General features: G+C 25.2%; 2 protein-coding genes across 3 annotated transcripts; one reads left to right on the forward strand and one right to left on the reverse strand.

The window, feature by feature from the left end:
* Position 1: 1 nt before the first annotated feature.
* Positions 2 to 10,855, forward strand: LOC113366667 (RNA polymerase II subunit A C-terminal domain phosphatase SSU72). Of its 2 annotated transcripts, XM_026608314.1 has the most exons (5): positions 2 to 122; positions 2,421 to 2,656; positions 8,126 to 8,384; positions 10,276 to 10,394; positions 10,726 to 10,855. In XM_026608314.1, exons 2-4 carry the CDS (start codon positions 2,430 to 2,432, stop codon positions 10,375 to 10,377), a joined length of 588 nt encoding a protein of 195 aa, XP_026464099.1. In that variant the 5' UTR covers positions 2 to 122; positions 2,421 to 2,429; the 3' UTR covers positions 10,378 to 10,394; positions 10,726 to 10,855. The 2 variants fall into 2 exon arrangements, with proteins under 2 accessions (XP_026464099.1, XP_026464098.1); XM_026608313.1 differs by lacking the exon at positions 10,726 to 10,855 and having other exon boundaries at positions 10,276 to 10,561.
* LOC113365655 (large subunit GTPase 1 homolog) lies at positions 10,597 to 18,022 on the reverse strand. The gene is made up of 9 exons (XM_026607166.1): positions 17,869 to 18,022; positions 17,155 to 17,313; positions 17,000 to 17,088; positions 16,456 to 16,925; positions 13,347 to 13,788; positions 13,028 to 13,251; positions 12,766 to 12,971; positions 10,950 to 11,059; positions 10,597 to 10,811 (listed from the first exon to the last, which is right to left on the reverse strand). Exons 1-9 carry the CDS (start codon positions 17,962 to 17,964, stop codon positions 10,667 to 10,669), a joined length of 1,941 nt encoding a protein of 646 aa, XP_026462951.1. The 5' UTR covers positions 17,965 to 18,022; the 3' UTR covers positions 10,597 to 10,666.
* Between the last annotated feature and the right edge of the window lie 227 nt (positions 18,023 to 18,249).

Here is an 18,249-nt window from a genome sequence, read left to right on the forward strand (position 1 = left end):
AGTACGGCCTCGTTTACGTAAAATTAAATTTACTTTTTACGGATTATCAAGGAAGAAAAAGAGTCTAAAACTATCAGCGTGTTCACAAGGAAGATTTGGATTGTTGAAAAAAATAGTTACATGTAATATTTTATTGTTATATTTATCACAAGAAAGAATTTCTGTTCCGCATTCCATCTGTGTTCCCAGAATTCCTTATTAGTCATATTCCTAGAATTTTTGATATTGTTACTAATCATTTGTTTGCTTTGCAGGTTTTTGTAAAGGATTTTTGTTAAATTGGTTTTAGATAACTACAAGGACGATTGGATGTAGGCTTTTAAACTATTTATAACTTCTGTTAAAGCACAGATGTTTAATATTATCTTTTGAGGAGCTTAAAATTTATGAGTTGTTTAACAGATCTGATCCTTTAGGCAATCAACCTGATATTTTGTATATATATATATATATATATATATATATATATATATAAATATTGGAATTATGAATGAGGCTTGAATTTGTATGTATTGCGTTGTGCTTCGTACAAGAAATCCAAATAACAATAAAAAAAAATGTAAAAGCTACAATTTATTGTTGATATTTTGTCTTTAGGATATTTTGTTAAGAATATGGTATTGGTTGAAAAATTAACAAGAAATGCATTTTATAAAATACATGAATGGATTTGGTAGAAAACGTGTCAATAGATATTCTGAAATAAAATATTGATGATGAATTATATTTAAACAAAAATTTTGAATTTGTTGGAAAGCGCAACACAACACATACACACTCATATATATATATATATATATATATATATATATATATATATATTTATGTATGTATATTTAATCTTAAAAGCCTATGATTTTTTCCTAAATTCTTCATCTTTATTATATCGGATGTTCTCTTCTTCAGGAACAAAAATATTAGTCTTTACATTACATTTACATTTTTGTCCTTCAAATAATTCAATTTTTACTTTTAAAAGATTATAATTAGGAAAATTGAAATAAACACTTGCTAATACTACTTACATTTGTCAAAAAAAAATTTAATTGATACGATTTTTTAGTGTGTATGTTTGTGTGTATATTGAACGATTAAAAATTCTACAAGACTGATTCCTTGCGTTTAGTAAATGTTGGCGTGTAAATCTTGTATGATAAATTTTGTATGAATTGAGTGATGTTTTTATGTTTATTCTTGAAATTAAATAATATGAAATGAAAGATCTTGATTATAAATAGTAGAATAGAGAATTAGATGTGGAAAAGAATCAAATTCGTAATGTAGGGAAAATCATTTTTTTATATTAATATTTTTTTAGGTGAATCGTGAGCACTGTTACAAATATATATATATATATATATATATATATATATATATTTGTAAGATATATATATTGGCATATTGGCTGCTTAAATATTTCTAATATGCTTCTAATAAAAAAAAACGTTCAGGAATATAATAAATTTTTATATAATGTGTATGTGTGTGTGTGTGTGTACATATATCAATTTGTTTCATGCCGAATTCTTGCTATCGAGAGTTACTTTAATAAAAATTCATAAAATCATATATAAATCTGTTGCTAAATTTGTTAAGGGCTTTTTTGTGAAGTAAAACTTCTAATGCGTTAAGGAAGAGCGAATAAAAAATGGTTGAGAATTGTTAAAAATGTTGTATATTGCTTGAATATGTTGTGGAAAGTCTGAAAATGTTGTGAATCTTACATAAAATAGAACTCAAACATCTTGTATCTTACTTTTAGTTATCAAAGTTCATTTCAATGTAAGGGTTACGATCAATTTTGAATTGCAAACATTGTTAATAAGGTTGCACCCTAAGAACACAATATGAGTTCCCTAAAAATCGATTTTTTTTACTCATTATCATATCATTATCAAGTTCCACTTCTTTCATGATAAGGTTTTTTTAGTACATGGTTTAAATAAATTCATGAATTGAAAAACAAAATTAACGTTTATAATTAGATAAGAATTACAGATTAATTAATAGTATTAGTTAAGAATAATGCTCAACATACACAACAATAAAACGAAAAATTCAGTTAAAAAAATAAATTTCAAAAAAGGACTTATGGGGATAAACTTAGAGTGTAAAAAGTGAAAATAATTAAATAAGTATGAATTTGTGTGTGTGTTGTGTGTGTGTAATATATATATATATATTATATATATATACACAATATCACATCAAATCATTTTTTGTGTAAAAAATTTTACAATTTATTTCAAATATGTATTTTTTTTTTAAACAAAATCGTCAATTTACTAAAATCCAAACAAAATCTATCAAATATTTAATTTAATATTTACATAATGGTACCCATACAAAATTTGTTACCTAAATAAAATATTCATCTATAATTGATTCCACTTTATTAACATTCTTCTCTCTCATTATAGATTAAAAAAATGACCTACATAAGCGATTTGACAATCGCAGTAATCTGCTCATCAAACATGAACCGATCGATGGAAGCCCATGCCTTCTTATCCAAAAAGGGCTTCCGTGTGGAATCATTTGGAACCGGTGACAAAGTCAAACTGCCCGGTACTGCAATCGACAGGCCAAATTGTTATGAATTTGGTACCTCTTATGAAGAAATATACAAAGACTTGGCGAACAAGGACAAAGCATTGTATCCTTTGATAATAGACTTGTAAAAGATAATTGTTATTATATTAATTATATTTTTAATTATTTTGATTGTTTTTTAGCACTGGGATTGTGTGACTAAAGGGGCGTCGTCTGGATGTGTTTTAATTACAAAACAAAACAAAAATGTTATATGAATATATCTGTATTTTCCAGAAGTAGTAAAATGCTTGAAATATTTTGGCTTTTTTACTGTTCAAACAGTAGATAAGATGTTTACGTGTAGTTTAAAATCCTTCACATTTTTTCTGCATTTCGTATACAAAGGGTAAGAAAATTGATTATGAACATGTTTTATTTCAGGTACCGAGAGATGAAATTATTTTAAACCAGTTGATAGAGCTAAATATTATTAGGTGCAAATTTTAATGTAACATGAATATCTCAGATGCAAACCTATTTGGGTGTAAGTGGTATTTTGCCTTATGGCAAACTGCATAAACTTTCTGATAAAAGTAAATAATTGACTTGACAAATGAGAATTAAATTTAAATATTTGGAAAAAATGTCTAATGACAAAACTATAGTATTTGGTTTTTATCAAAAACTAATTCATGCGATTGGAATCTTTCAAACAGATTTAAAATATATTTAATTGTATTAATTATAGTGCACAAACGTAGGTTTAGAATATAGAATGTGTATGTCTTTTATGCATTTTTATAATTAGCCCACTTTTTGCAGGCCTATAATTTTTTAAAAAAAATCAAACCCGAGTTCTTGTTGAGTTACATCGGATTGCTCTGAGAAATCGTTTCAATTGAGTTAAGTTAAATAAAAAATAAAATAAAAAAAGTTTGTCACTAAAATTGGAAAAAGTATGATTAATAAATCATTTTCAACATGCAATTGCGAAGAAACCACCCGACCGATCTTTGCCAAAAACTAATCAGTATAATTTCTAAATGATATCTTTGAAACTGTTTTTGAATCACTAAAATCGGTGCAGCCGTTTTTGAGATGTCGATCACAAAAAGTCAAATTTTAACTCATACATATTTTTTTCTATTTCGGTGTCAAACGATTCAGAATGACTTGAAACGTCGTAATTTTGCCAAAAATCCGCTTTGGTAATTTTATATTTCAAGTCATTCTGAATCGTTTGACACCGAAACTGAAAAAATGTGTGAGTTAAAATTTGACTTTTTGTGATCGATTTCTCAAAAACGGCTGCACCGATTTTATTTATTAATTCAAAAAAAGTTTTAAAGGTATCGGAAATTATACTGATTAGTTTTTGGCAAACATTGGTCGGGTGGTTTCTTCGTAATTACATGTTGAAAATGATTTATTAATCATACTTTTTCCAAGTTTAGTGTCAAACGATTCAGAATGACATGAAACGTCGTAGTTTTTGCCAAAACATCCGATTTGTTCATTTTTTATTTGTAGTCAATGTGAATATGTGTGTGAGTTAATATTTTTCCTATTGTAGATTTTTTTTTAAAAACCGCTGTACCGATTTTAATGATTCAAAAACAGTTTCAAAAATATCGTTTGGAAATTATACTGATTAGTTTTTGGCAAAGATTGGTCGGATGGTTTCTTCGTGCTGAAAAATGATGTATTAATCATACTTTTTCCAAGTTTAGTGTCAAACGATTCAGAATGACTTGAAACGTCGTAGTTCTTGCCAAAAAATTCGATTTGTTCATTTTATATTTTTAGTCAATTTGAATATGTGTGTGAGTTAATATTTTTCCTATTGTAGATTTTTTTTAAAATACCGCTGTACCGATTTTAATGATTTAAAAATTGTTGGAAAGATATCTTTTGGAAATTACACTGATTAGTTTTTGGCAAAGATCGGTCGGGTGGTTTCTTCCTAATTGCATGTTGAAAATGATTTATTAATCATACTTTTTCCAATTTTAGTGTAAAACGATTCAGAATGACTTGCAACGTCGTAGTTTTTGCCAAAAAATCCGATATGTTCATTTTATATTTTTAGTCAATCTGAATATGTGTGTGAGTTAATATTTTTCCTATTGTAGATTTTTTTTAAAAACCGCTGTACCGATTTTAATGATTCAAACATTGTTGGAAAGATATCTTAAAATAATTAAAAAAAATTAGTTTTTAACGAAGATATGGCGGGCCGTTTCTTCATAAACGTGATTAATTTGATAATTTTAATAAAACTTTGCAAAGTTTGTCTCGGTTACAACCATAAAATATTATAGGCCTGTGAAAAGTGGTTTAATTATAAAAATTCCTTAGAATTAAGTGCTTTTAAGCATACACCATGTATGTTCTTTATTTTTCGTAAATAATTTCTATTAGTACATTAGTATATTTGGCAAATTTGTACAAAATTGAATAATCTACAATAGTTGCTAACATTATAACACTTTACAGTAACTCGGAATACACATAAATTAACTTACTGCTTTCTTATTAAGTCGATTATTTACACATATCAGATAGTTGATGCAACTTGCCTTAAGGCAAAATGATACTTACACTAGTTCTAATATGCCTTCTTAGCATTTGCTAATATGATTTTAATATGCAAATTGTAGCCCTCATTGGTACTTCTTTTTGTATTAAAAATTTCAAGACTGTTCCTCGAAGTAATCCTTAATTAACACACAACAATTCTGTGCAAAGGCTATTTTAGCTGGTCTATTTTTTTTTTAAGACTAATTTGTAAGGGCTAACTCGATGTAACAAATATCTCAAGGCTGGTAAATTTGAATTAATACTCCTTTATCTTCCACAATTGCCTTTAACTCTCTTGAAGGCTCATGAGCCTACATTTTTACTTCTTTGCGTCTCAAACATCTTGAGGATTTTGCTGAAAGTAAATTTTAATTGATAGTAAATTTTTACAATATTAGTTGGCTCTAAAAGAGCTATTTTATCTGTTACATTGCCTTAAAGACTAATTTGCAAAATAGTCTTCATTATTACTCTTTTGTCTTATCTCAAGAGAGATACTTTTTAATTAATTTTTCTTTACTTTTCACAATACTAGTTGTTCTGCAATATTCTTGCAAAAGACTCTTTATAAAATTACTTCATAACTTTCTACAATAATTGACCTCTATATTTAAACTATTCTTGTCCCAAAATAGACATATTCTGATTCGATAGAGTAAATACAGCCTCAACTTATAAAAATTGATAAGCTTTATATAAAAAGATGTCCTGAAAATAAATTAGTACCATTTTCTTTTTATATAAGATCAATTCAAAGAATATTTTCACCGATTAGAAGAATATTTTATCAATGTATTTATTATACAATCTATCGAATACTAATATTATTTGACATAAAATCAATCCTGGCTCCTATTTATAATTTCATCTATGCTAATATATTGCACTGATTTATATGGATTTTTTTTACTTTCAGACAAATCTCTTTATCTGCATTTTCATTGTACAGAAATGATTCTGTTTGCAAAATTAAAACCTCTCAGCCATTTTTACAACCTTATGTATATATATCCTTTTTTATCACCTATAATTAAACTATATTTAAATATATAGTGCTTTTATATATATGCTCTTATTAAACTGGTTTAAAATAATTTCAACTATAATTTTGATTTTAATATAAAAAATTATTACAAAATAATTTTCTGTTCATTTTCAAATTAGCTGAGATATGAACCACAAACGGTTGACACTTTTAAAACACCCGCACGCTCGTGAAGGTCGTACATAACCTCAAAAATTTGAAAGTTAAAGTGAAAATACTCGTTTAATTTATATATACTTATATAAAACTACATTATTTAAAGGTAACTTAAAGTATTTTATATATTTGAAAGTGAATTTAAGTCAGTATTTGACCTAAGCTCTATATTTTTGTAACTTTCATCACACTATGTTACACTGTACAAAGTAAGTCAAGTTTTTACAGTTTTTTATTGATTTACAAACATTTACGTTTATTTATTTACTCATTATCATGAAATTAATAAAGTATCAAAGTTTTTTCATATAATATTCCAAATAAAATTTATATACACTCATCGAATGCCATATCATCACAATAACACTCGAGACATATTAAATAATCAAGTTTCAGTAATAATTTTGCTCATTTATTTACATATTATCACGAATTTAACAAAGCAATCAAGGTATTTTTTTTAATAGTTTAAATTAGATATATATATCATTATTGAATTTAATTCAAATCAAATTTAGCACAAAACACTCGGCACATTTTAAATAGTCAAGTTATGGTATTCAAAATCCAATTATGCTATAATTTATATAATATCATAAAATTAACAAAGTAATTAAGGTATTTAATTAAAGATCTATGACTTCAATATTAATTAAAGTTATATTTACATACAGTCATCGATTAACCTTTAAATCAAAATTAACACTAAATAGTTATCTTTTATAAAATTATCCTCATTTATTTATACATTATAATAAAATTTACTGTACCAATTTTAACTATTTAAATTTTATATATACACAATGTTCAAACACAATTTAAATCAAAATTAACACACAACACTCGACACAAATCACATTTTAGTATTTATAAACGATTTTGCTTATTTATTTATACATTACTATTAAATTAACAAAGTAATGAAGTTACTTTTAATATTAATTAAAATTATATTCATATAAAGTCAACGATTAAGGTTTAAATCAAAACCTTCGAACACCATTTAAATTAAAATTAACACACGACACTCGACACATACTGAAAAATCATATTTCAGCATTTTATAAACAATTATGGTCATTTATTTATATATTGTTGTAAAATTAATTAGATTCATATATAATATTCAACTTTATTATTCCAAACCTTTTTATTGATTATAATTAAATAATTAAATTAAATTAAATTATTAAATTTAATTAAATTAAATTAAAAATTAATAAATTATATAAATAATGTTAACATACATAATTTTTTTTTTTATTGTATTCTTTGCAATATATCCATAGACTATTAAAAGAAATATAATTTCTCTACTTTTAACATTATATTTAGTGTCAGGTTGTTATGCAAATCAGATTCTTCAATAAAATAGTTTGTTTTTGTTATAAATTCATCGTATAAATATAAGTCTTGTAAGAAATATATTCATATAACATTTTTGTATAAATTAGTAATGGATTATATTTAAGGGGTTTATGTTTATATATTTAGAAAAATCTAAAAAACAATCAAAATTTTATATAAATACATATAAAATTATAGCTTTATACATCTTATTGATAAATATTTCCATCTAACGTAAATGAAGAATTACGTTAATGTTTCGTTCCGTTACATTATTGTTACGTTTAAGAATTCAATAAAAATCACTTTCTCTTTCAAAACTGAATTTTCAGACCATCAAATATTCCAGAGTAATCAAGTTCAATACAATTTGAAAAAACTAAACCTATAAAATCTAAAAAAAACATCTTTACACATAATTTCAGTCTATTACTATTTTTTCCTTGACAATGAATTACCCAGCTATACCCAAAACGGTCTCCTGCACATGTTAGACAGAAACCGAAGGATTAAACCAAGACCAGAACAATTCCAAGTCTCAGAATTATTGTTCGATGTTATTATCACTTGTGAAGAAAGAGTATACGATATAGTATTAGAAACAATGGAGTCTCGAGGAGGAGCCTTGAATAAACCTGTACATGTTATTAATATTGATATTCAAGATAACCACGAGGAGGCTACTATAGGAGCGTTTTTAATTAGCGATATGGTCACAATTGTAAGTAGAAAAGATATATGGTAGATAGAAATTATATATATATATATATATATATATATATGATGATAGTTTTGTCGACGTTGGTACATTTTTGTAATATTTTTGCAGCCCATCGTCGAATTAAAAAAAGATTAAATAACAAAATTATTTATTCCATTAAACGTTTTGATACTTGATGTGTGTCATTCAGTAATCTAAAAAACATATAACATAAATACAAAGTTAATGATAAATATAAACTAGCTGTGAATGGAATTCTGTCTTGAGGCAATTATGGCATCGTGCCTTAAGGCAAATTGCTGGAACTTCCCGTACCGTAACGAAATGTTCGTGGAATACTGAATGTTTTCAAATAGATTATTATAAATATTGTAACATTGTCTAATATTTATAAGTATTATATAAACTGAATTGCAGAGTTGAAATTATTTGTAAAGTATATTAGAACTACAGTCAGAATTAAAAATTAAATCTGAAATATTTTCGATATACACAAAAGTAAAAAAAAAAAAAAAAAAAAAATTTAACAAAATTTTTTTTCCAAAATCAATTATTTTGTTAAGACAAGCAGAAAGTTCTTTGAATCATTTAAATCGGACGTTTAATTCCCTCAAAAACTGCCATATTTTACATATTTAGCTTCGTATCTTCAAAATGACTAGGCCTGCCTTTGCCAAAAACTAATGAACACTTCTCCCAATCATTACTAATTGAATGTTTTTTAGATCATTCAAATCGGATACTCCGTTCTCTCAAAAATACGATTTCTATTTTCTGCACTCTTTGCTCCGTATCTCCGAAACGGCTGGACCTGCCTTTGCCAAAAACTAATCAGCTCTTTTCCCTATCGATAGGAATCGAATGTTTTTTGAACCATTCAAATCGGTTGATCCGTACGCCCGAAAACGTGGGCGAAAATTTGTATCCATACATACATACACACACACACACACATCCATTTTTTCTGAGGTATGGCAAAACGTTCAGAAACCTTCAAAACGTCGAGAAATGTAAAAATTTTCAATTCCGATTTTCGGCCCATTACAATAACTTACCCTACGGGAAGTTAATATATAAAAAAGGAGGAAATTATACATACCAAACCAGGAAAAACAACAGAAAAAATTAATTATGATGTAAAATTGATTTATTGATTGAACACTAAATTTGTGTAAAATAATATAATACACTATTATAATAACAAACGAGAAATTGAAGGAGCACATATTGCCCTCCTATATTTTATGTTATTAATAGCGGTGCATTATGGACACTGATCAAGGTTACAAAGCACGTGTAGTGATCTTTTTTTTTTAATTTGACGATTTAATTTATTCCCAAGGGCTCAAATGCTTCCAAATTAATGAAAAAAAAATTCTCCAAAAGTTTTAGCTCTTAATATTAACATTCAGATAGTCCCCAATTCAATTAAAAGTTACGTATATTTTTTTAACATATATCATTAAGAGAATTCTTGCGCCATCTGTGATAGCAGACTTGTAATTTTGATGGCAAATTATTACTGATAATTTGAGTGTTAAAATCACCAATTAAATAAATATTTTGCTGCTAAATTATTTTAGATGCCATGATGAATAAATATTTCGTTAAACAGCCCACATGGATTTAATTAGAGGTTGAGTGTTTTATAAATATTTTTAAGTTTCATAATATTTGAGTTCACAAAAGCTATCACAGATGGCGCAAGAATTTACTTAATAATAAATATAGGAAACTTTTAATTGAATTGCGGACTATCTAAATGTTAATATTAAGAGCTAAAACTTTTAGAGGGTTTTTATTTATTAATTTGGAAGCATTTGAGCCCTTGGGAGTAAAGAAATTCGAAAATGTCCATATTAAGGACCACCCTAATATATTATTTTTTCAGATGGCCCATTGTGAGGACTTAGACAATGATATAGATGAATTAATCCATGAATTCGAATCAAAAACAGGAAGACCGATCCTGCATTGCGTACAATTCTACTGAATAAGATTCATCATCAAGTATGTAAATATTTATACTTATAACATTAATCTAACGAATTGTAAATATTTTTCATTAAATTAAGAACCAATCGTTTAACTCTAATTATAGTTTTGATATAATGAATCGATATAATAGTTTTATAATTGTTACTGGACGTCTTATCTGTTTAAAATTAATAGAACACTAACAAGAGCCTGTATAACTTGTTTAGGAACTTAAAGAATTAAAATAATGTATAATAATAAATTATTTATATTTCAAACAATATAAGAATAACAAATAGTTTCTATCAATGTTGATCAAGATGCGAGTAAACTCTTCTAAGCTTTTCCTTCTTTTTCTTATTAGCGTGTTTGTTATGAAGCTTCCACGGTTTTTCCACAATCGTTATCAAACTATCCTTAGATCCCATTGATGAAGAATTTCCTCCATCACTGTAATAATAAATTATCAATTATCATTATAAGTTAGACAACCAAATATATATTTAGATACGGCATCGTTAATGTATATTTATTGTAATTGAATACATTTTTATATTGTAAATTATTTATTGTTATTATTGTACGTACTTTTGTTGGATTAGTTTTGGATTTACGGGCAGTTTGCCTTTGATGTGGGCTGCTTGTGTGTTTTTGATAAAGAATTGCTTGTCTAAATCGGCTGATGTCATTTTACCAATCTGAAGAAATAGATAAAGAATACATTTATATATATATATATATATATATATATATATATATATAAATCTCGTGACACGATGTTGGTTCGCGATGGACGCCCAAACTACTGAACCGATTTTAAATTTTATTGGGTCATCGTGTGCATATATATCCAACTTAGGTTATAGGAAATTTTGAAAAGTTAATTTGAAATATAAATATATAATTTTTATAAATTTCTAAAAATTTTGACAGAAAATGACCAAAAAAAAAACAAAACACTAAAATGACAAATGTTAAAATTTAAGGAAATTTCGATATATAATTTAAAAAAAAAAATTTGACATTTCAAAAAATTAAATTAAAAAACATGTACATATATAGAAATATCCAACATTTAAATCCAAATTTGATGAAATACTATATTCAAAATCATTGTTTATAGTTTTAAATCCAATTAAAAATCAATGCTTAAAAATTTAAATAAATGTTGACATGTAAAAAAATTAAATGTCATTTCTCAATATTTATGAAAATAATTATATAAATAGATTTACAATTTATATTTATTCAATTAGCTTACCAAATTATTTCGGATACCAAAACTTTATCAAAACCTTATAGATCACAGATCACAATAAAAAAGCGACATATTGAATTTAATATTAATCATGAACAAAAATTTGACATTTCACAAAAAAAAAAAGTTTAACGACTGCAGTAGGAAACAAATAAATGAATTATTCCAAGTTATGTTATAGGCAATATTGCCAATCAAATTATAGATATAAATTATATCATATTATATTAAATTTTGACCAAAAAGGAAAAAAATTGGCATTTAAAAATTTAGTGCATATTGGATATATGAAATTGACATTCACTATTTTTCAATTAAATGCAAATGTAAAAAATCAAATATTTATATAAAAAATTGTATATTTAGATAAAGATACTGCGTTGATTTAGACTAAAATTTAATTTATTCTTTAATTTAAAAAAAAATTGACATAAACAAAATTAAAATAAACAAAACACTATGATGCGTTGGAATTATTTATCGGAGTGTAAAGAAATTTGTGTAATTAAAATATAATATCATTATTAATATATCAGTTAAGATATATTTTGATTGTCATCGCAAATGCTAATCTTACAGGAAATTGTAACCTCTTAAATGGAATAAATAGTACAATCTGAGGGTATCATTGGAATCTGACAAACTAAATATTATATCATATTATAATAAATTTTGACCGAAAAGAAAATATTTTGACAGTTATAATTAATTTGAAATAAAATGCAAATGTCAAAAATCAGATCTTTATGTAAAAAAATATTTATTTCCACAATATTCCTGTGTTGATTTAGCCAAACTTATGAAATTAACAATTATATAATTATTCATTGATGACTTAAAATAATTATTAATTTATTAACAAATAAATAATATTTGAAAGAAAATTTTATTGACATATGACGTGACAAAAGTATAATAAACAAAAAACTATGATGCGAGTGAATTAGTTTTTGAAGTATGAAATGTCAAATAATTTTGAAAATTATAACATGTTTTTAACTATTTGTCAAAGAATCAGAGTCCAAATCTATTAAATATTTGATTTTTGACACTTTTATTAATTTTTTATCAATTTAGGCATATTTTTTATGGCAAAACAACGTTTGCCGGGTTAGCTAGTATATATATTTATATAATTAAATTTACCTTAATTGCTCTCTGTTCCCTGGGCGGCAAAACTCGATCCAAATTAACCTTAGCTTTCCTTTCGGGAAATATATGATATTCATCTTGTTTCATATTAGGAGGTGCGTAACAATATAACAGTTTTCCATTGACATAGTCTTTTAGAATGTACCTTGCTGAACGAGGACAGTCTGGCTGTCCGTTTGCAGTCATAAAACCCCTATTGTCTAAAAAAATATGAATATATATATATATATATATATATAATTATAATTAATCTTACATCCATAAGCATTTAAAACTTCTTCAGCCACAGGAGCCCTATCAGGATCCTCTCCTTCTAAAGGCTTTGCAATCATAATCCCATACGTATCTTCGATAATATGTCTAGGAATTAAACTTGCTACTAAATTTATAGGAGGCACGTGGTCCCTCATTTGATCTATTGGCAGTATTCCATTTATCACCATGTCGGCTTTTGTTAGAACAAAACTTGGCATAACCAGACTAGAAGGGAAATAAAATATTTAATTATATATATACATAAATATATATATATATATATATATATATATATGTATATTTATGTCTATATCTCTTACCCCGGGCAGTCACACAGCATAATATCCTGATCAAGGTACAAAGTTTGAAAATGTTTAGTCTTCCCCGGTGTAGCCGATACTGAAACTTTCTTGGACAGCATCAAAGCATTAATAGTACTACTTTTGCCAACGTTTGGATAACCCACTAAGCCTATAGTTGTTATTCCTGATGTATATTTTGGTCCGGTGTGAATTGTTTTGAAAAATTCTATTAACATTTCTCTTGTCAACAGTTCAGAAGAATTGAGAAATGAGTTTTTAGATTCTTCAATGCTTTCTGGTTCTTTTGTGGTTGATTCGGTGACTTGAGATGATTCTGTAGTTATTTTAGGAATGTCTGTGAGTATTTTCTTTAGATTTTCTTCTGTAGATGTTACTGATTTTTGTAAATTTTCGACTTGGGATTCTAAAGAACTGACTGTTGGTTCTGGTTCATTTGGGTCTGAAAAAATTATAATTTCAGTTAATATTTTTAATTTATGTATTTATATATTTATTTATTAATTTTTGTATTTATTATTTATTTATCTATCTATTTGTTTTTGCATTTATTTATTCATTCATTAATTTATTTATACATTTGTTCATGCATTTATTTATTATTCTATATATTTATTTATGAACTTATTTTTTACATTTATATTTATTTATTTATGTATTTTGTTATTTATTTTTTTAAATTTCTGTCTATATTTATTAATATTATATTTATACTATTTATTTCTATTTCTATTCATTTATTTATTTAAATTTCTGTCTATCTGCATTTATTTATTCATTTATTTATATTGTATTTTTACTACTTTTTATATTTCTATTTATTTATTTAAATTTCTGTCTAAATATCTGTATTGGTTTATGCATTTATATATTTATTTTTTCATTTATTTGTTATTTTTTTACATTTATATTTGTTTATCCATTTATTTATTTATTTACATTTCTTTTTTGGTTATTTATTTTCATTCTTTCATAAAGTTATAAATAATTTATTTATTTATTTATTTATTGTCTCATTTATTGATGTAATTTATTCATTCATTCTCATCTTATTCATTCATTTATTTATTACACAATTTATTTTAGAAATATTTCTTTATTTATTTATTTATTCATTCATTTGCTCATTAATTAATTTATTTATTAATTTTTTTTTAATTCTTCAGTCTTGCTTTATTTATTCAATTATTTCTTTATTTATTCATTCATAATCTATTTCTATAATTATTTCTTCATTCATTTGATTATTTATTCATTAATAATTTATTATTTTTTTCATTCATTCAGCCTTGCTTTATTTATTCAATTATTTATTCATTTATTCATTCATTCTGTTACTTATTTGTTAATTTATTTATTTAGGCCATTTATTTATTCATCCATTTATCATATATATATATATATATATATATATATATATATATATATATATATATTGATTGTTTCTTTTCCGAACAGTAAATCCAATAATAAAAAACAATTTGTTTTTTGAAGATGTTTAATACGACGTTTCGGAACTAGGTACGTTCCATCATCAGGTTTATTCTGTCAAATACAATGTTTTTTAAAAAAAATTATTGATTAACATTAATTAACGATGGTCAATATAGATTAATTAGAAAAAAAAAAAAAAATTATAAAGGAATGGATTATGTACCGGGGTAAAGAGTAATAAAACTTAACTAAAAAAGGTTTTATATAAAATTGAGAAGCAAAAATTATTTACCTGTAATAATTTATATATCCATATCACTAATATTTTTTTTGTTATAAACACTCGATTTTTTTGAAAGATATTTGTAGATGTTACGACTACACAAGACTTAAACACACTGATATGGATTTCTGTTTGCCAGATGTAAAGGACAAAGCACGGAATTCTTGGCAAAAATGATTTTTTATGGCTCTTGTTTGGTAATTTACGAAAAAAGTGGAAATATTACCAAAACAAGAGCCATAAAAAATCATTTTTGCCAAGAATTCCGTGCTTTGTCCTTTACATCTGGCAAACAGAAATCCATATCAGTGTGTTTAAGTCTTGTGTAGTCGTAACATCTACAAATATCTTTCAAAAAAATCGAGTGTTTATAACAAAAAAATATTAGTGATATGGATATATAAATTATTACAGGTAAATAATTTTTGCTTCTCAATTTTATATAAAACCTTTTTTAGTTAAGTTTTATTACTCTTTACCCCGGTACATAATCCATTCCTTTATAATTTTTTTTTTTTTTTTCTAATTAATCTATATTGACCATCGTTAATTAATGTTAATCAATAATTTTTTTTAAAAAACATTGTATTTGACAGAATAAACCTGATGATGGAACGTACCTAGTTCCGAAACGTCGTATTAAACATCTTCAAAAAACAAATTGTTTTTTATTATTGGATTTACTGTTCGGAAAAGAAACAATCAATATATTGAAAAAATCCAGGACTTATCTATTGAATATATATATATATATGTATATATATATATATATTTATTTATTTATGCATTTATTTATTTATGAATGAATTATAATTCATTCATTAAATTAAATAATTTTTCATTTATTCAATCATTTATTTATCTATCTACCTACTTATTTATTTATTTACACCTCCAATCATGCATTTATTTATGCCTTTATTTATTTATTCATTAATTAAATTATTTATTTATTTACTCCTACAATTATTTATTTATTTACTCCTCCAATTATTTATTTATTCATTAATTAAATTATTTATTAATTTATGCCAATATTTATTTACTCAATTAAATTATTTATTTATTTATTCATTCATTGGTTTATTTATTTGTTGAGTCATTTATTCATTTAAATTATTCATTACCTATTTTTTTATATCATTATTTATTTATCATTCATTCATCTATTTAGCCATTTATTTATTTCTTTCATACATTCTAGCCTTCTGATTTATTTATTCATTCATTTATCCATTCGTTCATCCAATTAATAATTTATTAATTCATTCACTTATTCATCCATTCATTTATTTATTCTTTAATTCATTCTCTTATAGATTAATTAATTTATACATTCATTCCTTCATTTATTTATATTATTCTACTGTATAAAATGTTTCTTTCCCTCACCATCATCAGATTCATCATCCCCATCCTCATCTTCTTCAGAAATCTCCGACAACTCCTCATCGGATTTCTCACCATCTTTCTCCTTCGACAGCTTAGCAGAAAAGAAAGCAACTCGAACGCCCTCTCCATCAAAATACCTAGCCCACGCTTCTCTTTGCTCTTTAGTCAAAAAATCAGCCTTGTTTACAAGTATCAAATTCATTTTATCATCGCTCACTTCTTTAACATACAATTCTAAATCTTCACAACGAAAGAGTAAAGGATTACGGGCGTCTACTATTTGTACAACTACATCACTGCGTTCAACCACTCTCCATAATTGGCGCCAGAACTCTAGATTTTTTTCATATGGGGTCAAAACTAGGCCTTCGTTGTCTTGTAAGGCTGCTAGATCTCGACGCCACTTTAAGAACTCTTCTCTTTCGTTTTGTTGGAGCTCTTCTGCAGAAGTCTCTGAGGACCATTTCGGCCTGGGGTAATAAAATCACATTATATATATATATATATATATATATATATATATATATATATATATATTTCTCACCTTCTAGGAATTCTAAGAAATTGTCTATTCTTCTCTTGCTCTTCAAGAGCCCTAGTTCTATCAGAACCCACAAGTAATCCAACGTTTGACTAAACAAATTAATTTTTTATTAGTTATTTAAATTATTTATTAAATGTGACATTTCCAATACGTACTTTTGGGTTCACAAACTTTATATTCAACTTTTCTGCTTGGAATTCTGTTCCGGCTAATTCGGCAGTGCTCAGAAATTCTTGGAATGAAGATTCTTCAGTGACACTTTGAAGATTCAATCGGCCCCAATCATAACCGTCTTGGATTTCAGTCGTATGCAACTAAGGAATGGAAATATATAACTTTTTTCTTATTCTTAAATATAATATTTCTTTGGTGATAAACAATTTTTAGGTTAGAGATTTTACTCAAAGAAATTGGTGTAAAACAATTATATAAACTATTAATTTAGAAGGATACTTCGTTGGAAGAGTATTTAACAGAATAAATGTCAAGATTTCATTGTTATTAGAGAATGGGGCCCATCCAGAGACAAATCAAATGATTTACACACAAATTTTATGAAATGATACAGATTTACAATAAATGAAAATAATTCAAGTCAAAATATAAGATATGTAAGTTCTTATTTACTTAGTTGTAACATATTTATAAGAATATTGACACTCAGATAAATACTTTTTTACTCAAGATAAATTAAAAAAATGTAACCTTAAATTTTTTAAAAAATATTACACTAAGGTTTATATTTAAAATTGCGATTTTTTTTATAAACAATATTTACCAAAACACAAACACTTAATTTACAACAATGTAATCACTAAACATTTAAATATCAACAATATATCATTTATTATAAATATTAAGAACCTAACCATAGAATTATCATCAACAGTTTTTCGTCCTTTACTATGACCGAAACGATCTTTTATCAAAGATCTTCCGAGTCCTACTTTAGATTTCTTCCCCATTTTTATTTTATTAAATTTAATTCAAAATTAAACTGTTGTTTATCATATTATTATTGTAAGAGCATGTGGCGTATTAAACGTGATGACAGTTCATTAAAATTTGAACTGTCAGATAGAAAAATGGCTAAGTTCAGGTGAATGGTATTTTAAATTGTTAAAAGATAAAAGAAATTATTAGATTTTATATATTATATTATTTGATTTACAGTTTATATTAATATATTCAATTTAATTAATTAATAAATTATAAGATTAATATATTTTTATCTAATATATAAATTTGAA

Source organism: Ctenocephalides felis, unplaced genomic scaffold, assembly GCF_003426905.1.
Source record: "Ctenocephalides felis isolate EL2017-DRISC unplaced genomic scaffold, ASM342690v1 CF-g0.4_SCAFFOLD_01170, whole genome shotgun sequence".
NCBI classification, from domain to species: domain Eukaryota; kingdom Metazoa; phylum Arthropoda; class Insecta; order Siphonaptera; family Pulicidae; genus Ctenocephalides; species Ctenocephalides felis.